The sequence below is a fragment of the Puma concolor genome, chromosome B2 (genome assembly GCF_028749965.1).
Source record: "Puma concolor isolate L17-30 chromosome B2, mPumCon1.1.hap2, whole genome shotgun sequence".
Taxonomy (NCBI): Eukaryota; Metazoa; Chordata; class Mammalia; order Carnivora; family Felidae; genus Puma; species Puma concolor.
The window spans coordinates 120,372,499-120,396,040 of NC_141671.1; the positions used below are offsets into that span (position 1 = coordinate 120,372,499).

Sequence of the window (23,542 nt, forward strand, 5' to 3'; positions counted from 1 at the left end):
GTTTAGCTCAAATGTCACCACCTCAGAGACCATTTCCCTTTCCTCTGTAAAGAGAGTCTCCTCATGAGTAATTCTCTGTCATTGTACCTGGTGTGTCTCCTTCGCAGATCTCATCACCGGTTATAACAGTGTAATTTTGTTTGACAGTCTTCCCTGGGTTAAGCTCCATGATGGCAAGGACCATGACTATTCTGTTGACGGTTATTTACCTCATACCTTCTAGAAAGTGTGACTCATAACAGGTGTTAATGAGTAGTTATCACAGGCATGGGAAAATGAAGAAAACATTTTCATGTCATGTATATTGGTTCTCCTGCAAATGTAAGTTTTCAAGACTCAGCAGCGTCCTGTTGACAGGCCACTTCTCCTGCCTCTCTTTCTCTTGTCCCCTGTCACTGCTCCAGGGTTCTGTTAAGTTCCCTTAGCCTTCTGCCCTTCCCTCCACAGACAAAACTGAGGCTGGGACCTACTTCATTTGTTCCCTGTACTTAGTAAACCTGCTGCTGTGTTTGGCTTTTTAAGCCCCATATAGTTTTAGGAAAAGATGTATCTTCGGTCTATTTAAGACTAATGTCTTCAGCTGTGTTCTTGATCTGACACTTCAGTCTGGATATTGCTTTACTGGTTCCTTCCTCTCTCTTCTGTACTTCTGTGTTTTCTACCTTTTTTTTCACTGGTTCATTGCCCCAACTTTAGTATTTTGTATATGGTATAAGGCAAGGGTTTCACTTCATTCTTTTGCAATGTGGATACCTGGTTTTTCCTACTACTTGTTGAGAAGACTATCCTTTCCCCATTGAATGGTCTTGGCATTCTTGTTGGAAACCATTTGACGATATACAAGAGGGTTGATTTCTGGGCAGTCTTTTCTATTCCATTGGTTTTGGAGGTTTGTGTTTTTAGCAGTGCCACACTGTTTTACCCCAGTATAATTAACATGCAGTGTTGTATTAGTTTAGGTGTACAATATAGTGATTCAGCAGTTCTGTACATTACTCAGTGCTCATCATGATAACTGTACTCTTTAATCCCCATCACCTATTTCCCCCATCCCCCCACCACCTCCCCTCTGGTAACCATCAGTTTGTTCTCTAGAGTTAGTGTCTTTTTCTTAGTTCGCCTCTATGTCTTTTTCCTTTGTTCATTTGTTTCTTAAATTCCACATATGAGTGAAACCGTATGGTATTGGTCTTTCCTGACTCACTTTGCTTCGCATTATATTCCCTAGTTCTATCCATATTGTTGCAAATGGTAGTATTTCATTCTTTTTTAATGGCTGAATAATATTCCATTGTATATGTACACCACATCTTCTTTATCCATTTATCTGTCGATGGACACTTGGGCTGCTTCCATATCTTGACTATTGTAAATTATGTTGCAATAAACATGGGGATACATGTATCCCTTTGAATTAGTGTTTTTGTCTTTTTTGAATAAATACCCAGTAGTGTGATTACTAGGTCATAGGGTAGTTCTATTTTGAACTTTATGAGGAACCTCTCTGTCTTCCACAATGGCTGTACCTGCTTGCATTCCCACCAGCAGTGCAAGAGGGTTCCTTTTCCTTCACACCCTTACCAACACTTGTTTCTTCTGTTTTGATTTTAACCATTCTGACAGGTGTGAGCACACTGTTTTGATTACTGTAGCCTTGTAGTAAATTTTGAAACAAGGAAATGTGAGACTTGTAGCTTTGTTCTTCTTTATTAAGAATTTTTGGCTAGGGTCCCTTGAGATTTCATATCAATTTTAGGATGTTGTTTTCTATTTCTGCACAAAACGTCATTGGAACTTTGATAGGAATTGCATTGTCTGTAGATCACGTTGGGTAGTATTGACATCTTCACAGTATTAAGGCTTCCAGTCCATGAACATGAGATGTCTTCCATTTACTTTGTTTCTTCTTCCGTTTCTTTCAGTACCATTTTGTAGTTGTCAGTCTTTTGCCTCCTTGGTAAAGTTTATTCCTAAGTATTGTATTATTTTTGATACTATTGTAAATGGAATTGAATTTATTCTTAATTTCTTTTTCAGACTGTATAATTGATCTTTTATAGGACTCATTTCAAATGTCATTTCCAAAATGAAGGCTTTTCTGATTTCTTCAAAATAGAAATGACCACTTTCTTCTCTAACCTTCCCTATATTCTGTATATAAATGCTTATCTACTGTAGAAACTACAGTAGTTTATTGAATTTGATTGTTTAAAATCGATGTTTCTCAACTAGAGTGAAAGCTTTTGGAGGGAATCTTTCATCTTTGGGTCCCCAGAGCCTGCTATTTAATAGATATTCAATAACTGTCTTTTAAAGAGATGTAGAAGTCAATGAAAAATGTATGATGTAAGCATAAAAGTGTAACTGAATGAACATAGTTTCTCTTTTCTTATTTATATTTATGTCTAAATCTCTGCATGAACGTAAAATCCAGTCCTGGTGTCTAGAATCCCTGATAGATAATGTACCAGCATTCTCTGACCGCTCACTTGGACTGGCTGGTTGTGGGGATGAGAAGAGGGACCTGAGAGATCATTTGTAATGGCCTCATCACTTTTACTGTCAAGTTTAAGGAATCTGTCCAAGGACACAAATTGAATAATAAGAGAACTGAGCCAGTGTTAGAGTGCTCAATCTGGGTCTCTTTCCTCAACTGCAGTGGAATGAATATGATTCCTGTGGCATCAAGGTATAATTTTAAAGACTTGCTTTCAAGAATGAAATGTTTTAAAATTCTGTTGGACAGTTTTACATAGTAATGAATTGGAAATATCTGCTTAAAATGATGAGTATAAAATTTTTTAATTGAAGTTCATATTATGGCAGCCTTTATGTTGAAGTGTATATACAGTTCAAATGACTTACTAAATCTAAAATGAAACAGTTTAAGTAGCATATATATGGAAACAAGAATCCTTCAAATAGTAATAACATAGGAACAACAAAAACAGTTGTATGGCTTTTATTTCATTCAAGTTTAGATGGCTAAACAGCGATTCTAAAATTTTATTGAGATTTTTCATACTATATGTGACATAGATTTACTGTAACTTAAAATAGTGTAAGAAAGTATCTTCCAATTAGAAAGCATGGAGAGACTTTATCACCCCCGATTGTATTGTGTATTGTCTAATTACAAATCAGTCTTCTTAAAGCTGAAATCCAACTACTTATTTCTGTTGTATCTGAAATAGAATATTAAAACTTAAGAATTTATTAGGACTATGTAATTTACATTTAGTATTCTAAATTATTCTTTTTATTTTGAGAGAGAGAGTGCACGTGTGCTGCGTGAACGCATGGGAGGGGCAGAGAGAGAGGGAGAGAGAGGGAATCCCAAGGAGGCTCTGCGCTGTCAGCATGGAGCCCAACACGGGACTCAGTCTCACGGAATGTGAGATCATGACCTGAACGAAAATCAAGACTTGGACGCTTAACTGAGCCACCAGCCGCCCCTAGACTACTCTTATTAGTAAACTTTTTGTATACCTCAATAAAAAAATAAACCTCTTTGTGATTATTCTCAAATTATAGATCATGCTATCATATAAATATCCCTTACAATGTTAGCAAAAGGGTAAAAACAGCAAAAGAGGAAAAAAGGAAAAAAATTTACAAGAAGGTGTATTTAGTTAAAAAGACATGATTTTATTAAAATTGGTCTGTTGCAACATTTACTTTGAGACAACTTTAGCAATTTCTTTACATTTTAGCTATAAATTTATTGTTGCTACATACTTAAGAGTTCATTTGAATAAAATGTCCTATATAAAAATAAATATATATAAAAAATTAAAAAACAGATAAAACTTCCTAGTGCTTAGCATACTCAATAAATGTTTGTTGAATAAAACAACCCCCTCCCCCAAATAGAGAAAACTGTATTTGTTAGGATTACAAAATATTGTTTCTTTAATGAAATATCATTTCAGTTTTCTTTTATATAGTGAAGTCTCCTAGTGTTTAAATACATTTTAAGAAATTGTTCTTCGGACATTTTGCACCTTTAGCTATGAGGCATGTCGTATTATTTAGGAAGTGTTCTTAGTTGGCTTTTGAAGGGTGTCTGATATATTTGCTCTGTGATTTTCTATTTAGTGCTTGGAGGAATGGCTGTGGACTAGGAGGAATTGAACAATCTCTTAAATTATTCATAAGCTTCTCTTCAGAATGTGAGTTGGCGTAGATGAAAAATGACACGTGGTTTTCACACTGGCAAAAACTCTTCTCATCTCAAGAATGACCTTTCAAAAAAATGTTTGTTTATTTTGAGAGCGTGTACGAACAGGGGAGGGGCAGAGAGATAGGAAGAGAGAGAATCCTAAGCAGGCTTTGTGCTGTCAGCAAAGCCTGACGTTGGGCTCAGATTCGCTAACTGAGAGATCAAGAGTCAGATGCTTAACCGACTGAGCCACCCAGGTGTCCCTCAAGAATGATATATCTATAACCATTACCCTGTAGTCTAGCTAAGCAATAGATTATACTGCTATTAGGAGCAAAACACCAACACTAAGAAATACTTTTCAAAAAGAAGACAACAATTTCTTTTTTTTCTTATTTCTGTCTACCTAGAGGATATACTGTACTGAACAAAACACAGTAACAAATTATATGTGCTTTGTGACATATTATTTAAAACAGTATTGTAAATAGATACCTATCATCAAAAATTTAAGGCCTAGGGCACCTTGGTGGCTCAGTTGGTTGAGTGTCTGACTCTTGATTTCGGCTCAGATCATGATCTTATGGTTCATGCTTTGAGCCCCTCATCAGACTCTGCACTGACAGTGAGGAGCCTGCTTGGGATTCTGTCTCCCTCTCTCTCTGCCCTCCCCAGCTCAGCTCATGCTTTCTCTGTCTCTGTCTCTCTGTCTCTGAAAAAAAAAAAAAAATTACGCCCAGTGAATAATGAAAACTGTTGGGTCAAAATTTAATGTAACTGAGACCAGTAAATAGGAAAATGTTCTATCTTTAGAATCAGTTGATAATAAGATTGTTACATCAAGTAAAATACATAAGTGTAAATTAATATAGATAGTAATGAACAGTAGAGATGCCTACTCTTTTAATTTCTCTTCACAAAACTCCTTTCTTTATATCTTTTGTAGTTTTTGATAATTCTGAACATTGTTAAGTCCTTCTCTTTACTGGACCCAAATCTGTCCCCTGAGACTGTAAGCTCTCTGAAAGCAGGGACACGTTTGCTGTCTCAAGCAGATAGTGTGCCTGACATACTTGGGAAGTGCTCAGTAAATAAATGAACAAATGAATTTTTGCTTTCGCACCTTCATGCCATGTCTGTTTTCTGGGTTGATACGAACATGTTGCCGAGTTGCTACCAGTAACTCTTCTACGTGCTAATTCTTCAAATACTTGAAGACTTAGGAAATACATCCTAATCCCTTCAGTCCGATCCTAGAAACTTAATAAGTTAGTCCACCATGGTATGTGTTAAGCTATCAGACACTGCCAATATTTGACTATTTTTGACCCATAAAAATGGCAGTTGTGTATGAGTTGGCTTAATATTTTAACTCTAAGTCTGTTTCTTTTTAAGTTTATTTATTTATTTTTGAGAGAGAGCAAGGTGGGGATAGGGGCAGAGAGAGAGGGAGAGAGAGAGAGAATCCCAAGCAGGTACCACACTGTTAGTGCAGAGCCTGATGTGGGGTTCAAACTCATGAACCGTGAGATCATGACCCAAGCCAAAGTCAGAGGCTTAACTGAATGAGCCACACAGGCGTCCCTCTCCTTGTATTTCTTATATGCCTTGTTCTGTGCCTATTCTCCCCACCTCCCCCCACCCCGACAGTGGCACCCATTTTCACAGAATAGAATATAGCAAGAAAAATTGAGGAAAGGCTTTGGGAGTTCAACACCTAAACATAATGGTAAGTTTTTCCTGCTTTGATGCTAGAAAAGACTCCCAGGGTCAGGCAAAGAAGAGAGTTAGAGCCCAAGGTAGAGTGTGAGTTCTTGCCCCTCTATCATCCTAACTGGAAGAGCAGAAACTCACATGAGTCTGAGAGCAGGGGTGACCCTGTGCTTTGCTCCTGAAGTGTGCCTATAGGTGTGGCAAGGAAGAAGCCCCTGTGCTTCTAGAGGGGTGGTGGAGGTGAAGTGAGGGTGGTATTGTGTGAATGGGTGGTCTTACAGGGTTTCGGCCCTTTCCTCCTTGGTCCTGGGGAATTATGCTATTTTTGCGTGCTCAAGAATAGCAAGAAAGTGGGAAAGGGGCTCAGACAGGTTCAGTGAACTCCTGCTTGCCAGGGTATGGTGACCAACAGAATGAAATCTTGCACACCAGAGGTGGAAGGGAAGTTGCAGTCATTATATAGGGATGAGGGAGGGTCCACTACAAAAACCAAGCATGGTGCGTGTCTCAAGAGTTGCGGATGATGACCCAAGAGCCAGATGCTACATCCCCTCCTAAAATGTATGACACCCCATTAGCTACCTTCTATTCAGCTAAACTACAGTCCTACAAAAAGAGGGGAGCATTGGATTGTCTGAGATTAAATTTCTTCCAGAGGAAGAAGTGTACATTGTAGTTGAAATAGAGATGAATAAAGAAAGTTATTCTCACACGTACATTTCCCTTGCTTAAAACCGCCAGGATTTCCCGCCATACTGAGAATACAATCTGAAGATTTTACCATGTCTCTAATGCTCCTGCCCACCTCTCTAAACCCATTTTTTACCACTTAGCAAAGCTTGATACGAATCCTAACGCTACTTCTAACCCTAACCCTAACACTAACCCCTAACACTATTTCTTACCCTAACCCCAAGCCCTAACCCTTAACCCCTAACCCTAACACTATTTCTTTTTTTTTTTCATTATATGAAGTTTATTTTCAAATTGGTTTCCATACAACACCCAGTGCTCATCCCAAAAGGTGCCCTCCTCAATACCCATCACCCAACCTCCCCTCCCATGTTGCTACAAAGGGCCATATTAGTACTCCATTGTGTATATAAATCACAATTTCTTTATCCATTCATCAGTTGATGGACATTTAGGCTCTTTCCATAATTTGGCTATTGTTGAGAGTGCTGCTATAAACATTGGGGTACAAGTGCCCCTAGGCATCAGTACTCCTGTATCCCTTGGGTAAATTCCTAGCAGTGCTATTGCTGGGTCATAGGGTAGGTCTGTTTTTAATTTTTTAAGGAACCTCTACACTGTTTTCCAGAGTGGCTGCACCAATTTGCATTCCCACCAACAGTGCAAGAGAGTTCCTGTTTCTCCACATCCTCGCCAGCATCTGTAATCTCCTGATTTTTTCATTTTGGCCACTCTGACTGACGTGAGGTGATATCTGAGTGTGGTTTTGATTTGTATTTCCATGATGAGGAGCAACCCCTAACCCCAAGTCCTAACCCTTAACCCCTAACCCTAACACTAACCCCTAACACTATTTCTAACCCTAACCCCAAACCCTAACCCTTAACCCCTAACTCTAACCCTAAGGGGCTTACCTTGTTTTTTATCTCTAAGAGATCACTGACCTGTTTTTGCCCAATACATACAGTGTCTTGCAAACCATTGTTTTATGTACCTTGTCCTTTTATTGTTTCAGATGGGAGGGTGAATCTGATTTCTTTTATTCCATCTTGGTCTTTAGATATTATGGGTTACAGATAAGCTGGTCCTTCTTTATGAGTATGGATACCACTGGGATATTCAGTGAAAATCAACATATCAGACAAATTTTTTTTGTTTTATTAAATGTTTCCTTTTCAAATTGTTGCTTTTGCGTGCTTAAAATTTGAAATCTCTGCAAATTTAATAATATACTTGTTATACACATTGTGGTTTTTCCTCTCTTAAAAAATAATATCTCATACAGGTATTTAATCTTCATTATAGAGTAATTTGTTATTTTTTGAACTGCCATTTTTATAATGAAAGGTAGCTATGTGTTGCAGTAGCATTTTTTTGGTTTTTATTTTCTTTAGAGACTGCAAAAAGGACGTTTCAAGAAAAGGGCATCTTGGCAGGAGAAAACAGGGGTTTTAAGCCTCATTTGACTTTTATGAAATTGTCCAAAGCACCATGGCTCCGGAAGAAGGTGAGTGGACAGTTTTATCCTAAGCCTTGTTTTGCCCGCTACACCAGCCTTAATAAGCATGGTTGGGGCATGAGTGACATTTGCAGTCGTTTTTGACCCCCTACTACTCTTGGTCCTGGGATTCCAAGTGAGATTGTTTCCAGTTCCCAGGGATGCTGAGCTGGCTCACGAGACTCCATGCAGGCCATTACCCCTGTGCCCTCTTTTGCCTCTGTGGCTGTTAGTTGTATACTCTGACCCACGTTTCCTGCTGCTTCGTCTGTTGCCACATCTGCTCCGTTGAACGGTGTTGAAGCAGGGCTGGAGCCCCATTTTACTGCTTTCTTTGCTTATGGTTGTTCACAGCCTGCTGCCCTCAAAGCTTCTTCCTCTGGCCTGCATGCCCTGGTGCTGCTCACTGGAACTGGGTTCTTCAAGGTGGGACAAGCTTTTTACGCCCCTTTACGCATCTCTTTCAAGGGCTCCAGTAGACGACCTTGTGCGTTGAGCAGTTGTTGCCATTAGGGCTTGGAACAGGTGTTCCACGGACTGGGCAAGAGGGTAACTGAGGAGCCCCCATCCTCCCATCACTTAAAAGTACTTTTTCCTGACACGAGCTGAGGGACCGGTCTCTTGACCTCCCACATCTTAGGGTGACTTTCTGCCTTCTCACAGGTTGCAGTAACTTTTGGTTTTCTTCAGGATTCATGAGTTTTTCTCCTGGAATCCTAAGGGCACCCTTCGTTGTTTTTCCCATTTCAGCCTAGGGAGCGTCTTATGCACATTTAGACATCTGACCTGCTCTAACATACCAGAGTTCTGGAGATGGCCATGCAGATTAATATTCGTTCCTACTCTCCCTGACCCTTTGCTGCAGTTAAGACTGATTTGCAGCTTTATAAATGAAGGTCATGTTTATTAGTAAGTAGATCTCTTTTCTAAATTTGGCACATATTGTATTTAACGTCTTTTCGCTCAGAAGGTCTTTTCAGTCTTTTAGAACCTCTGTTTGGGTGATTGACCATCCTGTGGTTGTGAGTTTTTTACAAGCTATTGTGAATACTTTCTCAAAAAGATGTTTTTTTTTTCTTTTGGTGACTATGCCCCACATTCAATAATAACTATATCAGGTACCATTCCTAAATATTTTAAGTAACAGATGTTGAAATTTGGACTAACAACCGTCAAAACTTGCAGACTGATGGTTTACTGTTTTTACTCATTATCTTTCTTGTTTTGCTTTCAAATGGATTGTCCTCTTGCCAGTGATTTCACACTTAATCACAGAATGACAAATCAGTGGTGAAGGTAATATCCATCATTTCAAAATGTTTCTTTGTCTTTACAGTTTTAGCTTTTACATGAGAGCACACAAGGACATTTATCAAAGGAGTGTTTCAGCTACTCTAGAATCTCAATTTCAATGTTTGAGGCTAAATTTAAATGATTCCTTGGCAGTTAATTTCCCCAAATCTGCTCCCTTATTTTATAGAAAAGGGATATGAGACTAACAAATGTTAAGTGGCTGAATGAGATCCTGTTCCTCCATTTGCAGAGCCCTGCATGGAATCCATCTTATCTCTTTCCCAGGCTCATATTCTCTGCCCCCACTGGCCACATCCAGTTCATCCAAATTAATTTTTGTGTTTACGTGAGGAGCTCCCTGGTCCAAATCCTATTAAGTCAGCAGATATTTACTGAGTGCCTAGTACATGCCAGACATTGGTGCTGGGCTCAGAGTTATGATCAAAATAGAAACAGTCCCTGCCTGAATGGTATATAAAATCTAAATCGGATTGTATTTTGTCTAGATTAGAAAGTGTAATCTTTAGAAAATAAATTATTATTATTAAAATTTTTTTTTCTTACAGTTATTTATTTTTGAGAGACAGAGAGAGACAGAGCACAAGTAGGAGGGGCAGAGAGAGAAGGAGAGAGAGAAGGAGACAGAGAATCCAAAGCAGGATCCAGGCTCTGAGCTGTAGCACAGAGCCCGACACAGGGCTTGAACTCAAAAACCGCGAGATCGTGACCTGAGCCGAAGTCGGATGCCCAACCTGACTGAGACACCCAGGTGCCCCTAGAAAATAAATTATGACTTTACTGTCTTTCAGACAGCCAAATGAGATTTTTTTCTTTTCAATAATGGAATGACTCTGTTCCTGTGTACTACTATGATGCCCAGTGTTCCTGAATGCTTAAGAATGTATATTTTAAACTGTGGGATTCATATGTCAACCTTGAAGCTTGAAGATATCCACCCTCTAGCTTCAGATCTGGAGTTGTACCTAAAGACTTTGCTTTTGATGGTCAGGCAGTACCACAGGTGATTCTAATCAGACGGTCTGCAGAGTGGTTTAGTCTGAGACCTGCAGGTTTAAATAAATATCCAGCATTTTTTAATGCAGCAAATCGTTTGTTCCACTGTAAAAGTTAAAGCCAGTATGAAAAGGTAGCGTGCATAAAAGTACACTTTTATTATGCTTTGTGGTTTGGAATACAGATTATTTGAAAATATGTGGTTCTTCAGTCTCTTTCTTCTTAATTTTTTTACATTTCCAAACATCTATTCTCCTTTCTCAGCACCAATTCTCTACCTGGTTTTTATTCTGCTTCACTCATTTACAAGGCAATGGACGTTGATAAAATCAGTAATGGAAAGCATTGCTAGTGTTCAGTGTTATTTAGATTGATAAAGAATAAAAGGAGGAAGAGAGAGAGAGGTAGGAAATAATAGGTTTCAATCACTCAAGTGTTACGAAGTTTGTCTTATTTCAAGTACTTTCTTTTATTTTACAAGTTATTTTAATTGTAAAAGTATTAGATGAATATTTGGTCACTGTAAACAGTCCAAACACATGCAAACCTATGGAGTGAAATATATAATTTTTCTTTCATCACTATCCCATCACCCCCTTTTCCCCAATTTCTCTGTAGGTTACCACTACTAGTGGTATATCCTCTTGACTTTTTCTCTATACACTGCAAATGCATAGATAGATAGGTGCAAATAACCTGCATATAGTTTCTTTAAAACAGAAATAAATATACATTATTTTGATTTATCAAAATTTATTCTCCCCTTAATGAATAGTTACATTAATGTCTGGGTGTTTTGTTTTTTTTGTTTTTTTTGTTTTGTTTTGTTTTGTTTTTTTAGCACAAACAGTGCTGCAGTGAGCATCCTTGTTCATTTTTCTTTGGGTAAATATGCCATTATTTCAAAGAACCAGTTTTTTGAAATGGAATGTCAAGGTCAAAGGGCATTGTACATTTTAACTTTTTAGAAACACCACAAACAGTGGTCCTAATTTATACTTCCAACCATTTTGTATTAGAGGAACATTTGTTAGTGTATGCTTGAGGTAGAAGGACCATCAGGGATTTGAATGGTGGCTTGGTATGGCCCTTTGAGCTATACATTGAGCGATTCCTATAAAAAGTTAAAATATTTATATTCTTTAAGAGGTTCATGCTTCTGAAATTATCCTAAACAAATAATTTTTATTTAGATAAAATAGATATATAGCATTGTGTAAGTTTCAAGTGTACAACCTAATGATTTAGTATATGAATATATTACAAAATGATTACCGTAATAAGGTTAGTTAACACATCCATCACTTCATATAGTTACCATTTTTGGTTGTTGTGAGAACTTTTACTACTCTCTTAGTAATTCCGAAATATATAATGTAGTATTTTTTAACAATATAGTTATTTTTAAGTATTATCACCATGTTGTACATTATATCCGTAGGACTTACTTATTTTATAACTAAGAAACAATTTAAAAGAAGAAATTCTTTATGTGTAAAGATGTTTACTGAACCACTATCTGTAATAGAGAAAAATTAGAAAAAGCTTCCATTACAGGGAGGGAATTTTTAAGTCAGTTATGGTATATCAATGATTTAAGAAGCTATTAAAATAGATACTTATAAGGACTGTGTTAATAGCACAAAAAAGGTAAATAACATGTAGAATGTAAACTATGATTAAGGTTGTATAAAGTAGTTCCTTGGGTTTGCCTTAAACACAGCTTAATGTGACTTCCTTGTATTTTGACAGTAAAATGTGGGTTCCTGCAATTGCTCTTTTAGCCCATAATTCTTCTGGTAGGTCAGTGAATACCTCTGATCTTAACGTCACCTGGAATATAGTAAATTTCCCTTGACACACACAGGATTTCTCTTGTGGTTGGTTGGGAGTTTGCTGAGGTTCTGAGGAAGAGTGGAGCCTTAGTGGGCTGATCATAGAAATGGTGATGGGCAAGTTAGATGTCTCATGACAATGAAGGGTAAGGCGAAGCCACCAAATGCAGAAAACTTGAAGGTTTTCCATCATCCTGAGGAGTGTTGTTTCTGGTATGGATAGGTGGTATGTAGCGAAAGTATCTAGAAAAGAGCTAATAGTATCTCCCACCAAGATGCTGTTCTGAAGGTTGGTGTACTCTTTATATTTCAGTGTGACCTGCTAGAAGGTCATCCGGAAATCACTTTGTGTAGTGAGTAGATACTGATATACTCCTGAGATACCGCTGTTATTACTGTAGACATGGTAATTATTGGTAAAAAGTGTTCTGGGTGGATGGGTGCTCTGCATCATTATAGGCAGATTCTGAGGTAATTAAGATTATCCATTCATTATTATCGATAGGAAGTATAACCAATTATTCTGTAATAGTACTTCAACTGGTATTTTTTTTCACCGTATACTGAATCATTTTTAACGATTTAAAAAGCTGGGGGCGCCTGGGTGGCGCAGTCGGTTAAGCGTCCGACTTCAGCCAGGTCACGATCTCGCGGTCCGTGAGTTCGAGCCCCGCGTCAGGCTCTGGGCTGATGGCTCAGAGCCTGGAGCCTGTTTCCGATTCTGTGTCTCCCTCTCTCTCTGCCCCTCCCCCGTTCATGCTCTGTCTCTCTCTGTCCCAAAAATAAACGTTGAAAAAAAAAATTAAAAAAAAAAAATAAAAATAAAAAAAATAAAAAGCTGTTAATCCATGCCAGTGTGTGTGTGTGTGTGTGTGTGTGTGTGTGTGTGTGTGTGTATAAAGATTTAAAGCTGAAGCCATAATTGTCTGTTCGTGAAGATAACATGTGTCACTGGTGTAAAAGATATGAACAGATCTCTGGTGCAGGGGATGAATGTTTACCACCACTGGAATGGTCATAGGATCTGCTATGAGGATTTCCCAGTGGTGTTTAGTGTTGGCTGCAGAATTCCTAGGCTGTGGGGTGCCATCCTCTGATAGGCACCTATTTGTAGGTAATACCACTTAGTAGAATTAACCAAAAGTCCAGTGGGATAACCAGAAGTTCTGTAGATTGTGATCAGCATTTTGAAAATACAGAAACTCCTTTTCAAATTTCCTGGTTGGAACTTCCTCAGCTACAGCATAGCTTTCTGGTTCCCAAGCTCAGAAGTGAGTTCTCTTAATTTAGAATCTGAGAAACTTAAGATTTCCCTTGGCATTATATGTTTTTCTAACAGTAGGAGGCATTTAGTCAATGTGTTAGTTTTGCATATTCTTAGTTTCATGAAATTCTAGTAGGGTATATTGCATTAGAGACTATTGAAAATAGTTACTGTATATTTTAAAGGTAGTTTGATTATCATTGTGCTTTGAGAGTTGTAGTTTCTTTCATTAAATGAATGGAGCCTTAGAAAATCTTATTAAGTTGCCATGTGTCTGAAATAGTAACTAAAATTCAAGTTCTCTGTGTAGTTTTCTTGGAATATATTTGTTTTATGTGGTTAGTCTGCAACTTTTTATATGCTTTTTATCCATGCTTTTAAGTCCATGCTTTTTATATGCCTTCTTTTGGATATATTTTTCTCACTGCGGGACCTCGTACTCCTGTGATTTAACCATTGCAAAAACTGGCTGGTTAGAAATGTGTGCTAACACTTGGTGGCAGAAGAAGACCAGTTTCAAATCAAAAAGTATCTTAATGCAGATCTAGATTCCTTAAGAAATAAATGTGATCTTTTCATGGATAAATCCGTTGTTTTTAAGCATTAATTATTTTCTGGCCTTTTTAGATCCTTTTCCTGGCCTATGACTCTTTCAAATTACTAAGGTAGCACTAAACCAACAAAGCTATAGTTTGTTAGTTGGCACTTCCTTGTAGCAACTTTTCACAGAGTTAGACAGTGAGAGAACTTTAGAAGGAAAGAAATGGTCTCCTTTGAAGTTGTTAGCTACAAATGTCACTTAGACTGGTTTGTTTTGAGTGCAGGATTTGATATGCAGAAAGCATGGGCAAAGAAGTGGTTATCGGACCATAAGATGATGAGGCTGGGTGGGGGAAGCAGGGAGGAGAATACAGGTCAGTCATCAGTAGAGATGGCAATGGGAAGTGGAAAAGAAGAGCGTATGGATGATGGTGGCACAATTAAGGGGGAAAACCCAGTCCCTGATTCAATATATAGGACCAGTTGTAGTACAGAATTTCTATGCTAGGTTGGCTGAGTCCCAGCCTTCCTCTGCCAGGACCTTCTGCCGTTGTCTTTCCTCACCTACTGCCATTATTTACTCTTATGTATCTAGCAGGTAGCACATTTTCTCAGGATTTTGTTAAGTGGCTGGTATAATGTAGCTGCCACTGACTTTCCTGGTTCTGCACAATGATGTGCCTTTATAAACCATTTCAAAACTCAGGAGTGCTAGACTGTTCCTTCTCAAGGGAGTCTCTATAATAAATTTGGAACAGCACAAGTTTTCTTGTGTTACCTTTGTTGTTTAGCTCTGGACAACTCTTATAGTCTTTCTTGACCTTTGCTGACTCATAGAGTTACAATGCAACTCATTAGTCTTAATGGTTCTTGACTCCTGTGCTATTCTGAAATGTCTATATAGTAAGCATTTTGCCCAAAGAGGTGAATTTGGCTTCAAATGGAGATGTTTTTGCTTTGTTTTGTTTTTTTTAAAACCTCAGATAGATTTTCTTATATTCATGGAGGGAGGCTTTCTCCTACGCAGAAAGGAGAAAGGTCTTTAAGTGTAGGAAGGTGGCGGCAATTTAGATTTGGATCTCCCCATTTCTCCTCTTGGAACCATACAGAACAATAAAGATGACGGCAAAAATATCATGAACTGCATCTTCAGTGAAAGAGGAATCTGTAAAAAGCAACAGATGTGCAAATATGTCCAGAAGCAACTGGAACTAGCGGGGCTTTCATGAGAAGCTGCTTCAGGTGGGGGAGATGGTAGAGGGAGAGGCAGGCCTATGGCTGACGGATCTCAGAAATGATCAGCAAATGGTCACTCCCAGAGGGTGAGGGCTCCACTGTAAGAAGGCATAGAAGATGTGGAAGGGGGCCCAGAGGAGGTGACTCTCAGGAAGCGTCGCCTTCCAAAGGTGGGGGTTGGGGGGAGTCCCTCCAGCAGCAGCCAAGGAGCTCAGGGCTGGCAGCAGGGAGGCGGACAGGCCCATCCTCACAATAGTCCATCCCTGTCTCAGAAGAGGAGGAAGCCCTGAGCATGGGAGCCTGCAAAACTGCCCTGCCACTCCCGTCACCTTGTCCCTGAAAGACTGCAAGACTGCAGGGATCAGCAACCCTTTGTCATTCCAGACAAAAGCTTGTCTTAAAATGTCCATGGAATACTACGTGGCAATGAGAAAGAATGAAATATGGCCTTTTGTAGCCACGTGGATGGAACTGGAGAGTGTTATGCTAAGTGAAATAAGTCATACAGAGAAAGACCATAGGTTTTCACTCTTATGTGGATCCTGAGAAACTTAACAGAAGACCATGGGGGAGGGGAAGGAAAAAAAAAAAAGTTAGAGAGGGAGGGACCCAAACCTAAGAGACTCTTAAAAACTGAGAACAAACTGAGGGTTGATGCGGGTCGGAGGGAGGGGAGGATGGGTGATGGGTATTGAGGAGGGCACCTGTTGGGATGAGCACTGGGTGTCATATGGAAACCAATTTGACAATAAATTTCGTATTTAAAACAAAAATGTCCTTGGTACAAGGTAAAGCAGATTTCTTCAGTAACCAATTCCTGAATCTCCCAATGCCAAATGACTTAATTACTCGTGAGTTTTAGTTGGTTTTGAATTTCTTTGTACATCAGGTGCACTTAGACCTAAGGCTCATGTAGAATTCTTAGAATTTTCTTAATTAAAAATCAGTAAATAAACAAAACATAGCAACATACCTCTTTTTTTTTCATGGTTTTTTAAAACTAAAAATTCAGTGAAATCTACTGAGATGGAATTAGAATTTCTTCTGAGATATTCTAGGTGCCATTAGTCAACTGTGTCATCTACAGTGTGTCCAAGAGCACTATTTATAGCAAATGACTTCATTTATGTTTCTGATGACATTTTTCAACTTCATGCTGTTGTGTTGTCTCTTTCCATATATTGAAAAAAACCCCTAAATAAGTTTGCAATTATTTAACAACCGAAAATGATACCTACACAGGTAAACTGAATGTTCATTTGAAACTGTTTAGCACTTTATACATCTTTAAGGTTGAAATATATAGAAAATTACAGACAGAAAGCTGAATTATTTTAAGGAAGGATTCTAGGAATTGACTAATGTCAGAGTAATAAATGATATACCTGATTGATCCTAATTCTGTTAAAGATTTTGAAAACGTTGAGAACTCTAGAAGAAATGATATAGTCAACCTAGTTTTAAGTCTGTGCAAAGTGGAATGGAGATTTGAAGGAAGTATTTCCATGAACATTTCTTGAAATTGTTCTCTCAGAATATCCCCCAGGGTTTTGTGTGAGGCAACGATTCTGTCTTGAAGTCAATGTTAGAAGTGAGGGGTTAAATACAGTTAATCTGATTCCTTATTCCACCACTTCTTAGGATTTTTAAACTGGCAACATTTATTGTGAAGCTCAAGAGCTTACAGCAACAAAGCGTTGTTTTCTGCTCAGAAACATGGGTCAGGTGTGGCTCTACTCCACGGCGTCTTTACAGAGGACCTTGGCTGGGCAGCCTCCGTGTAGGACTTGCTGGTCTTTTGGCAGAAGGAAACAGGAGATGCCAAATCATAGGCTGATTTTTATTAAAAATTTTTTTTAATGTTTATTTATTCTTTAGAGAGAGAGAGAGACAGAGACAGAGACAGAGACAGAGAGAGACAGAGCATGAGCAGGGGAGGGACAGAGTGAGAGAGGGACACAGAATCCAAAGCAGGCTCCAGGCTCCGAGCTGTCAGCACAGAGCCTGATGTGGGGCTCGAACTCACGAGCTGTGAGATCATGACCTGAGCCAAAGTCGGATGAGCCACCCAGGCACCCCATAGGCCAATTTTTAAAGCTCAGAAGTGACGCACATCATTTCTGCTCATATCTTATTGGCCAAAGCAAGTCACATGATCCCTTCTGAGTTCAACAAAGCAGGATGTATAATGTACATTCAGGAAAGGACACCACAAGGAGGGGCAGTGAATATCAGCATTGTTTCCCAAATGTACTTGACTAGCAAGTTTTTTTTTTTTTCATTGGCCATCTTGTGACACTTGTGTTTGGCAGAACATGGGTTTAGGAAATGTTGGTCTTGATAATTTAGGCCTAAATGATATTTTTGCTTCGAACATCCAGATTCAGTGGGCATTTTTACTTATTTTCTTGCATTTGTATTCATAGACAAAGTTCTGATTTAATTATAATTTAAGAAACAGAGTTTTAGAACTGGTATTAAAATATGCAATAACAAAGTATTCAAGGTAATTAGAATTGCATGGGTTTAGCTTCACTACATTAAAATATAAATGTTCTGTCTATCTCAACTATTACTGTTAGTGTTGGAAAAAAACCTTTTATTTAAAATTTTTTTATACTATTTATTTTTAAATTTATATTTAAGTTAGCATATAGTGGAATAATGATTTCAGGAGTAGAATCCAGTGATTCATCCTCTACATATAACACCCAGTGTTCATCCCCAAAAGTGTCTTCCTTAATGCCCCTTGCCCATTTAGCCCATCCCCCCCACCACAACCCCTCCAGCAACCCTCAGTTTGTTCTCTATATTTAAAAGTCTCTTATGTTTTGTCCTCCTCCCTGTTTTTATATTATTTTTGCTTCCCTTCCCCTATGTTCATCTGTTTTGTATCTTAAATTCCACATATGAATGAAGTCAGATGATATTTATCTTTCTCTGACTAATTTCACCTAGCATAATACAATGTAGTTCCATCCATGTTGTTGCAAATGGCAAGATTTCATTCTTTTTGATTGCCGAGTAATACTCCATTGTATATATATACCACATCTTCTTTATCCATTCATCTATTGATGGACACTTGGGTTCCTTCCATACTTTGGCTATTGTTGATAGCACTGCTATAAACATTGGGGTGTATGTGCTCCTTTGAAACAGCACAACTGTATCGTTTGGATAAATACCTAGTAGTGCAATTGCTGGGTCATTGGGTAGTTCTATTTTTAATTTTTTGAGGAACCTCCATACTGTTTTCCACAGTGGCTGCACCCGTTTGCATTGCCACCAGCAGTGCAAAAGAGATTCTCTTCCTTCACATCCTTGCCAACATCTGTTGTTCCCTTAGTTGCTGATTTTAGCTATTCTGACTGCTGTGACTGGTGGTATCTCATTGTGGTTTTGATTTATATTTCTTTGATAATGAGTGATGTTGAGCATTTTTTCACGTGTCTGTTAGCCATCTGGATGTCTTCTTTGGAGAAATGTCCATTCATGTCTTTTGCCTATTTCTTCACTTGATTATTTGTTTTTTGGGTGTTGAGTTTGATAAGTTCTTTATAGATTTTGGATAGTCACCCTTTATCTGATACGTCATTTGCAAATACCTTCTCCCATTCCATTGATTGCCTTTTAGTTTTGCTGATTATTTCCTTCACCGTGCAGAAACTTTTTATCTTGATGAGATCCCAGTAGTTCATTTTTTCATTTGTTTCTCTTGCCTCTGAAGTCAATGTTGAATAAGGAGTTGCTATGGCTGAGGTCAAAGAGGGTTTTGCCTGTTTTCTCCTCTAGGATTTTGATGGCTTCCTGTCTTACATTTAGGTCTTTCACCCGTTTTGAGTTTATTTTTGTGTATGGTGTAAGAAAGTGGTCCAGGTTCATTCTTCTGCATGTCGCTGTCCAGTTTTCCCAGCACCATTTGCTGAAGAGACTGTCTTTATTCCATTGAATATTCTTTCCTGCTTTGTCAAAGATTAGCTGGCCATATTTTTGTGGGTCCGTTTCTGGGTTCTCTATTGTGTTCCACTGATCTGTGTGTCTGTTTTGTGATCTGTGTGTTGTGTGTCTTGATGATTACAGCTTTATAATACATTTTGAAGTCCAGGATTGTGATGCTTCCAGCTTTGTTTTTCTTTTTCAGGATTGCTTTGGCGATTCAGAGTCTTTTGTGGTTCCATACAAATTTTAGGATTGTGTGTTTAGCTCTGTGAAGAATGCTGGTGTTATTTTGATAGGGATTGCACTGAATATGTAGATTGCTTTGGGTAGTATTGACATTTTAACAATATTTGTTCTTCCAATCCATGAGTATGGAATAATTTTCCATTTTTTTTGTGTCTTCTTCAGTTTCTTTCATAAACTTTCTATAGTTTTCACCATATAGATTTTTCACCTCTTTGGTTAGGTTCATTCCTAGGTATTTTATGGTTTTTGGTACAATTTTAAATGGATTGATTCCTTGATTTCCCTTTCTGCTACTTCATTATTGGTGTATAGGAATGCAACTGATTTCTGTGCATTGATTTTATATCCTGTGAATTTGCTGAATTCATGGATCAGTTCTAGGAGTTTTTTGGTAGAATATTCTGGGTTTTCCATATAGAGTATCATGTCATCTGCAAAGAGTGAAAGTTTGACTTCTCCTTACCAATTTGGATGCCTTTTATTTCTTTGTATTGTCTGATGGCTGAGGCTAAGACTTCAATACTAAGTTGAATAACAGTGGTGAGAGTAGACATCACTGTCATGTTCCTGATCATAGGGGAAAAGCTCAGTTTTTCCTCATTAAGGATTATATTAGTGGTGGATCTTTTGTATATGGCTTTTATGATCTTAAGGTATGATGCTTCCATTCCTACTTTCTTGAGGGTATTTATCAAGAAAGGATGCTGTATTTTATCAAATGCTTTCTCTGCATCTATTGAGAGGATCATATGGTTCTTGTTCTTTCTTTTATTAATGTGGTGTACCACATTGATTTGCAGATACTGAGCCAGCCCTGCATCCCAGGTATAAATCCCACTTGATTGTGGTGAATAATTCTTTTAATGTATTGTTGAATCTCTTTGGTTAGTATTTTGTTGAGAATTTTTGTATCTATGTTCATCAGGGAAATTGGTCTATAGTTCTTATTTTTTGTGGGGTCTTTGTCTGGTTTTGGAATCAAGGTAATGCTGGCCTCATAGAATGAGTTTGGAAGTTTTCCTTCCACTTGTATTTTTTGAAACAGCTTCAAAAGAATAGGTGTTAACTCTTCTTTAAATGTTTGGTAGAATTACCCTAGAAAGCCATTTGGCCCTGGACTCTTGTTTTTTGAGAGATTTTTGGTTACTAATTCAATTTCTTTACTGGTTATGGTCCTATTCAAATTTTCTATTTCTTCTTGTTTCAATTTTGGTAGTTTATATGTTTCTAGGAATTTGTCCATTTCTTCCAGATTGCCCAATTTATTGGCATATAATTGCTTATAAATTTCTGCAGTATTGGTTGTGATCTCTCCTCTCTATTTGGGTCCTTTCCTTTTTCTTCTTGATCAAACTGGCTGTGGGTTTATCAATTTTGTCATTTATTTCAAAGAACCAGCTCCTGGTTTCATGTATCTGTTCTACTGTTTGTTTGATTTCAATAGCATTGATTTCTACTCTATTTTTTTTTTATTTCTTATCTTCTGCTGGTTTGGGGTTTTATTTGCTGTTCTTTTTCCAGCTCTTTAAGGTGTAAGGTTAGGTTGTATATCTGAGACCTTTCTTCCTTCTTTGGAAGGCCTGGATTGCTATAGACTTCCTTCTTATGACCGCCTTTGCTGCATCCCAGAGGTTTTGGGATGTGGTATTATCATTTTCATTGGCTTCCATGTATTTTTTAACTGCCTCTTTAATTTCTTGGCTAACCCATTCATTCTTTAGTAGGATGTTATTTAATCTCCAAGTATTTGTTGTCTTTCCAACTTTTTTTCTTGTGGTTGATTTCGAGACCATAGGGCTGTGGTCTGAAAATATGCACGGTGTGATCTTGATCTTTTTGTACTTGTTGAGGGCTGATTTGTGTCCTAGTATGTGGTTTATTCTGGAGAATGTTCCATGTGCACTGGAGAAGAATGTGTATTCTGCTGCTTTAGGATGAAATGTTCCGAATATATCTGTTAAGTCCATCGGGTCCAGTGTGTCATTCAAAGCCATTGTTTCCTTTTTGATTTTCTGCTTAGATGATCTGTCCATTGCTATAAGTGGGGTGTTGAAGTCCCCTGCTATTATGGTATTATTATTAATGAGTTTATTTATGTTTTTAATAGATTTATATATGTGGCTTCTCTCATGTTGGGGGCACAAATGTTTATAATTGTTAGCTATTTGGTGGATAGATCCCTTAATTATGATATAATACCCTTCTTCATCTCTTGTTGCAGTCTTTACTTTAAAATCTAGATTGTCTGATATAAGAATGGCTACTCCAGCTTTCTTTTGGTGACCATTAGCATGATAGATGATTCTCTATCCCCTTACTTTCAATCTGTCTTTAGGTCTAAATGGGGCTTTTGTAAACAGCATATAAGATCTTGTTTTCTTATCCATTCTGTTACTCCCTGTATTTTTATTGGAGCATTTAGTCCATTGGCATTTAGAATGAGTACTGAAAGATATGAATTTATTGTATTCTGTTGCTTGTAGAATTGGATTTTCTGGTAGTGTTCTCTGGTCCTTTCTAGTCTTTGTTGCTTTTGGTCTTTTTTGTTTTGTTTCATCTTTTCTCCCTACAGAGAGTGCCCCCCCCCTTAAACTTTCTTGCAGGGCTGGTTTGGTTGTCATGAACTCCTTTAGTTTTTGTTTGGGAAACTCTTTATCTCTCCTTCTATTTTGAATGACAACCTTGCTGGTTGGCTGCATATTTTTCTGATTCAGCATGTTGAATATATCCTGCTGATCCTTCTGGCCTGCCACATTTCTGTGGATAGATCTGCTGCAAAATTTATCTGTCTTCCCTTACAGGTTAAGGACTTTTTTCCCCTTGCTCCTTTCGTAATTCTTGTCAGTGTATTTTGTGAATTTGACTATGATATGCCTTGTTGATGGTCAGTTTTTGTTGAACCTAATGGGAATACTCTGTGCTTCTTGGATTTTGGTGTCTGTGCCTTTCCCCAGGTTAGAAGAGTTTTCTGATCTGATTTGCTTACATAAAACTTCTGTCCCTTTTTCTCTGTCTTCATCTTTTGGGACTCTTACGATTCGGATACTATTCTTTTTTAATGGATCACTGAGTGCTCTAATTCTTTTTTTTTTTTTTTTTAATTTTTTTTTTCAACGTTTTTATTTTTGGGACAGAGAGAGACAGAGCATGAACGGGAGAGGGGCAGAGAGAGAGAGGGAGACACAGAATCGGAAACAGGCTCTAGGCTCTGAGCCATCAGCCCAGAGCCTGACGCGGGGCTCGAACCCACGGACCGCGAGATCGTGACCTGGCTGAAGTCGGACGCTTAACCGACTGCGCCACCCAGGCGCCCCTGAGTGCTCTAATTCTTATATTATGCCTTAGTTTCCCTCATTTTTTCTGCTTCATAACTCTCCATAATTTTGCCTTCTATATTGCTGATTCACTGATCTGTTTTGTCCATCCTTGCCGCTGTGGCATTCATTTGAGATTGCATCTCAGTATAGCATTTTTAATTCATCCTGACTAGATTTTACTTCTTTTATCTCCACAGAAAGGGAGTTTATGCTTTTTCCAACCCCAGCTAGTATTCTTATTATCGTGATTCTAAATTCTAGTTCAGAAATCTTGCTTATATCTGTGTTGATTAAGTCCCTGTCATTTTTTCCTGCTCTTTCTTTTGGGGTGAATTCCTTCATTTCATCATTTTGGAGGAAGAAAAAGAATTAATAAAATTAAAAACAACACAAGCAATCAAATAAAGGAATCTAGATCCTTGGTGTTTTTGGTCTGATTGTTGAGAGAAGCTTGTAGAATAGAGAAAAAAGGGAAAGAAAAGAAAAGAAAAAAAAAGTAAGAAAACATTTAAAAATTTAAGAAATGTATATAATAAAATATAAAATGAAATGAAGAAAGTAAAATAGAATTAAAAATTACAATAAAAAATATAGTAAAAAAATAAAAAAAAAATTATAAAAACAGAAAATAAAAACAACTTTTTCCTCTTTTTGTATCCAAGAATAAGAAAAGAAAAAGAAAGGGGCCCCTGGGTGGCTAATTCACTTAAACCTCCGACTTTGGCTCAGGTCATGATCTCGTGGTTTGTGAGTTTGAGCCCTGTGTAGGGCTCTGTGCTGACAGCTCAG

At 37.9% G+C, this 23,542-nt stretch overlaps 1 protein-coding gene across 7 annotated transcripts in view; it reads left to right on the plus strand.

The window, feature by feature from the left end:
• The window catches only part of AKAP7 (A-kinase anchoring protein 7), a 153,461-nt gene that overhangs the window by 50,743 nt on the left and 79,176 nt on the right, over nucleotides 1-23,542 (plus strand). For all 7 annotated transcript variants that reach the window (XM_086707855.1, XM_086707850.1, XM_086707852.1 and 4 more), the window contains exon 6: nucleotides 7,963-8,075. In XM_086707855.1, the coding sequence (XP_086563981.1) occupies nucleotides 7,963-8,075 (113 nt within the window). The remainder of the gene's footprint in view (nucleotides 1-7,962; nucleotides 8,076-23,542) is intronic.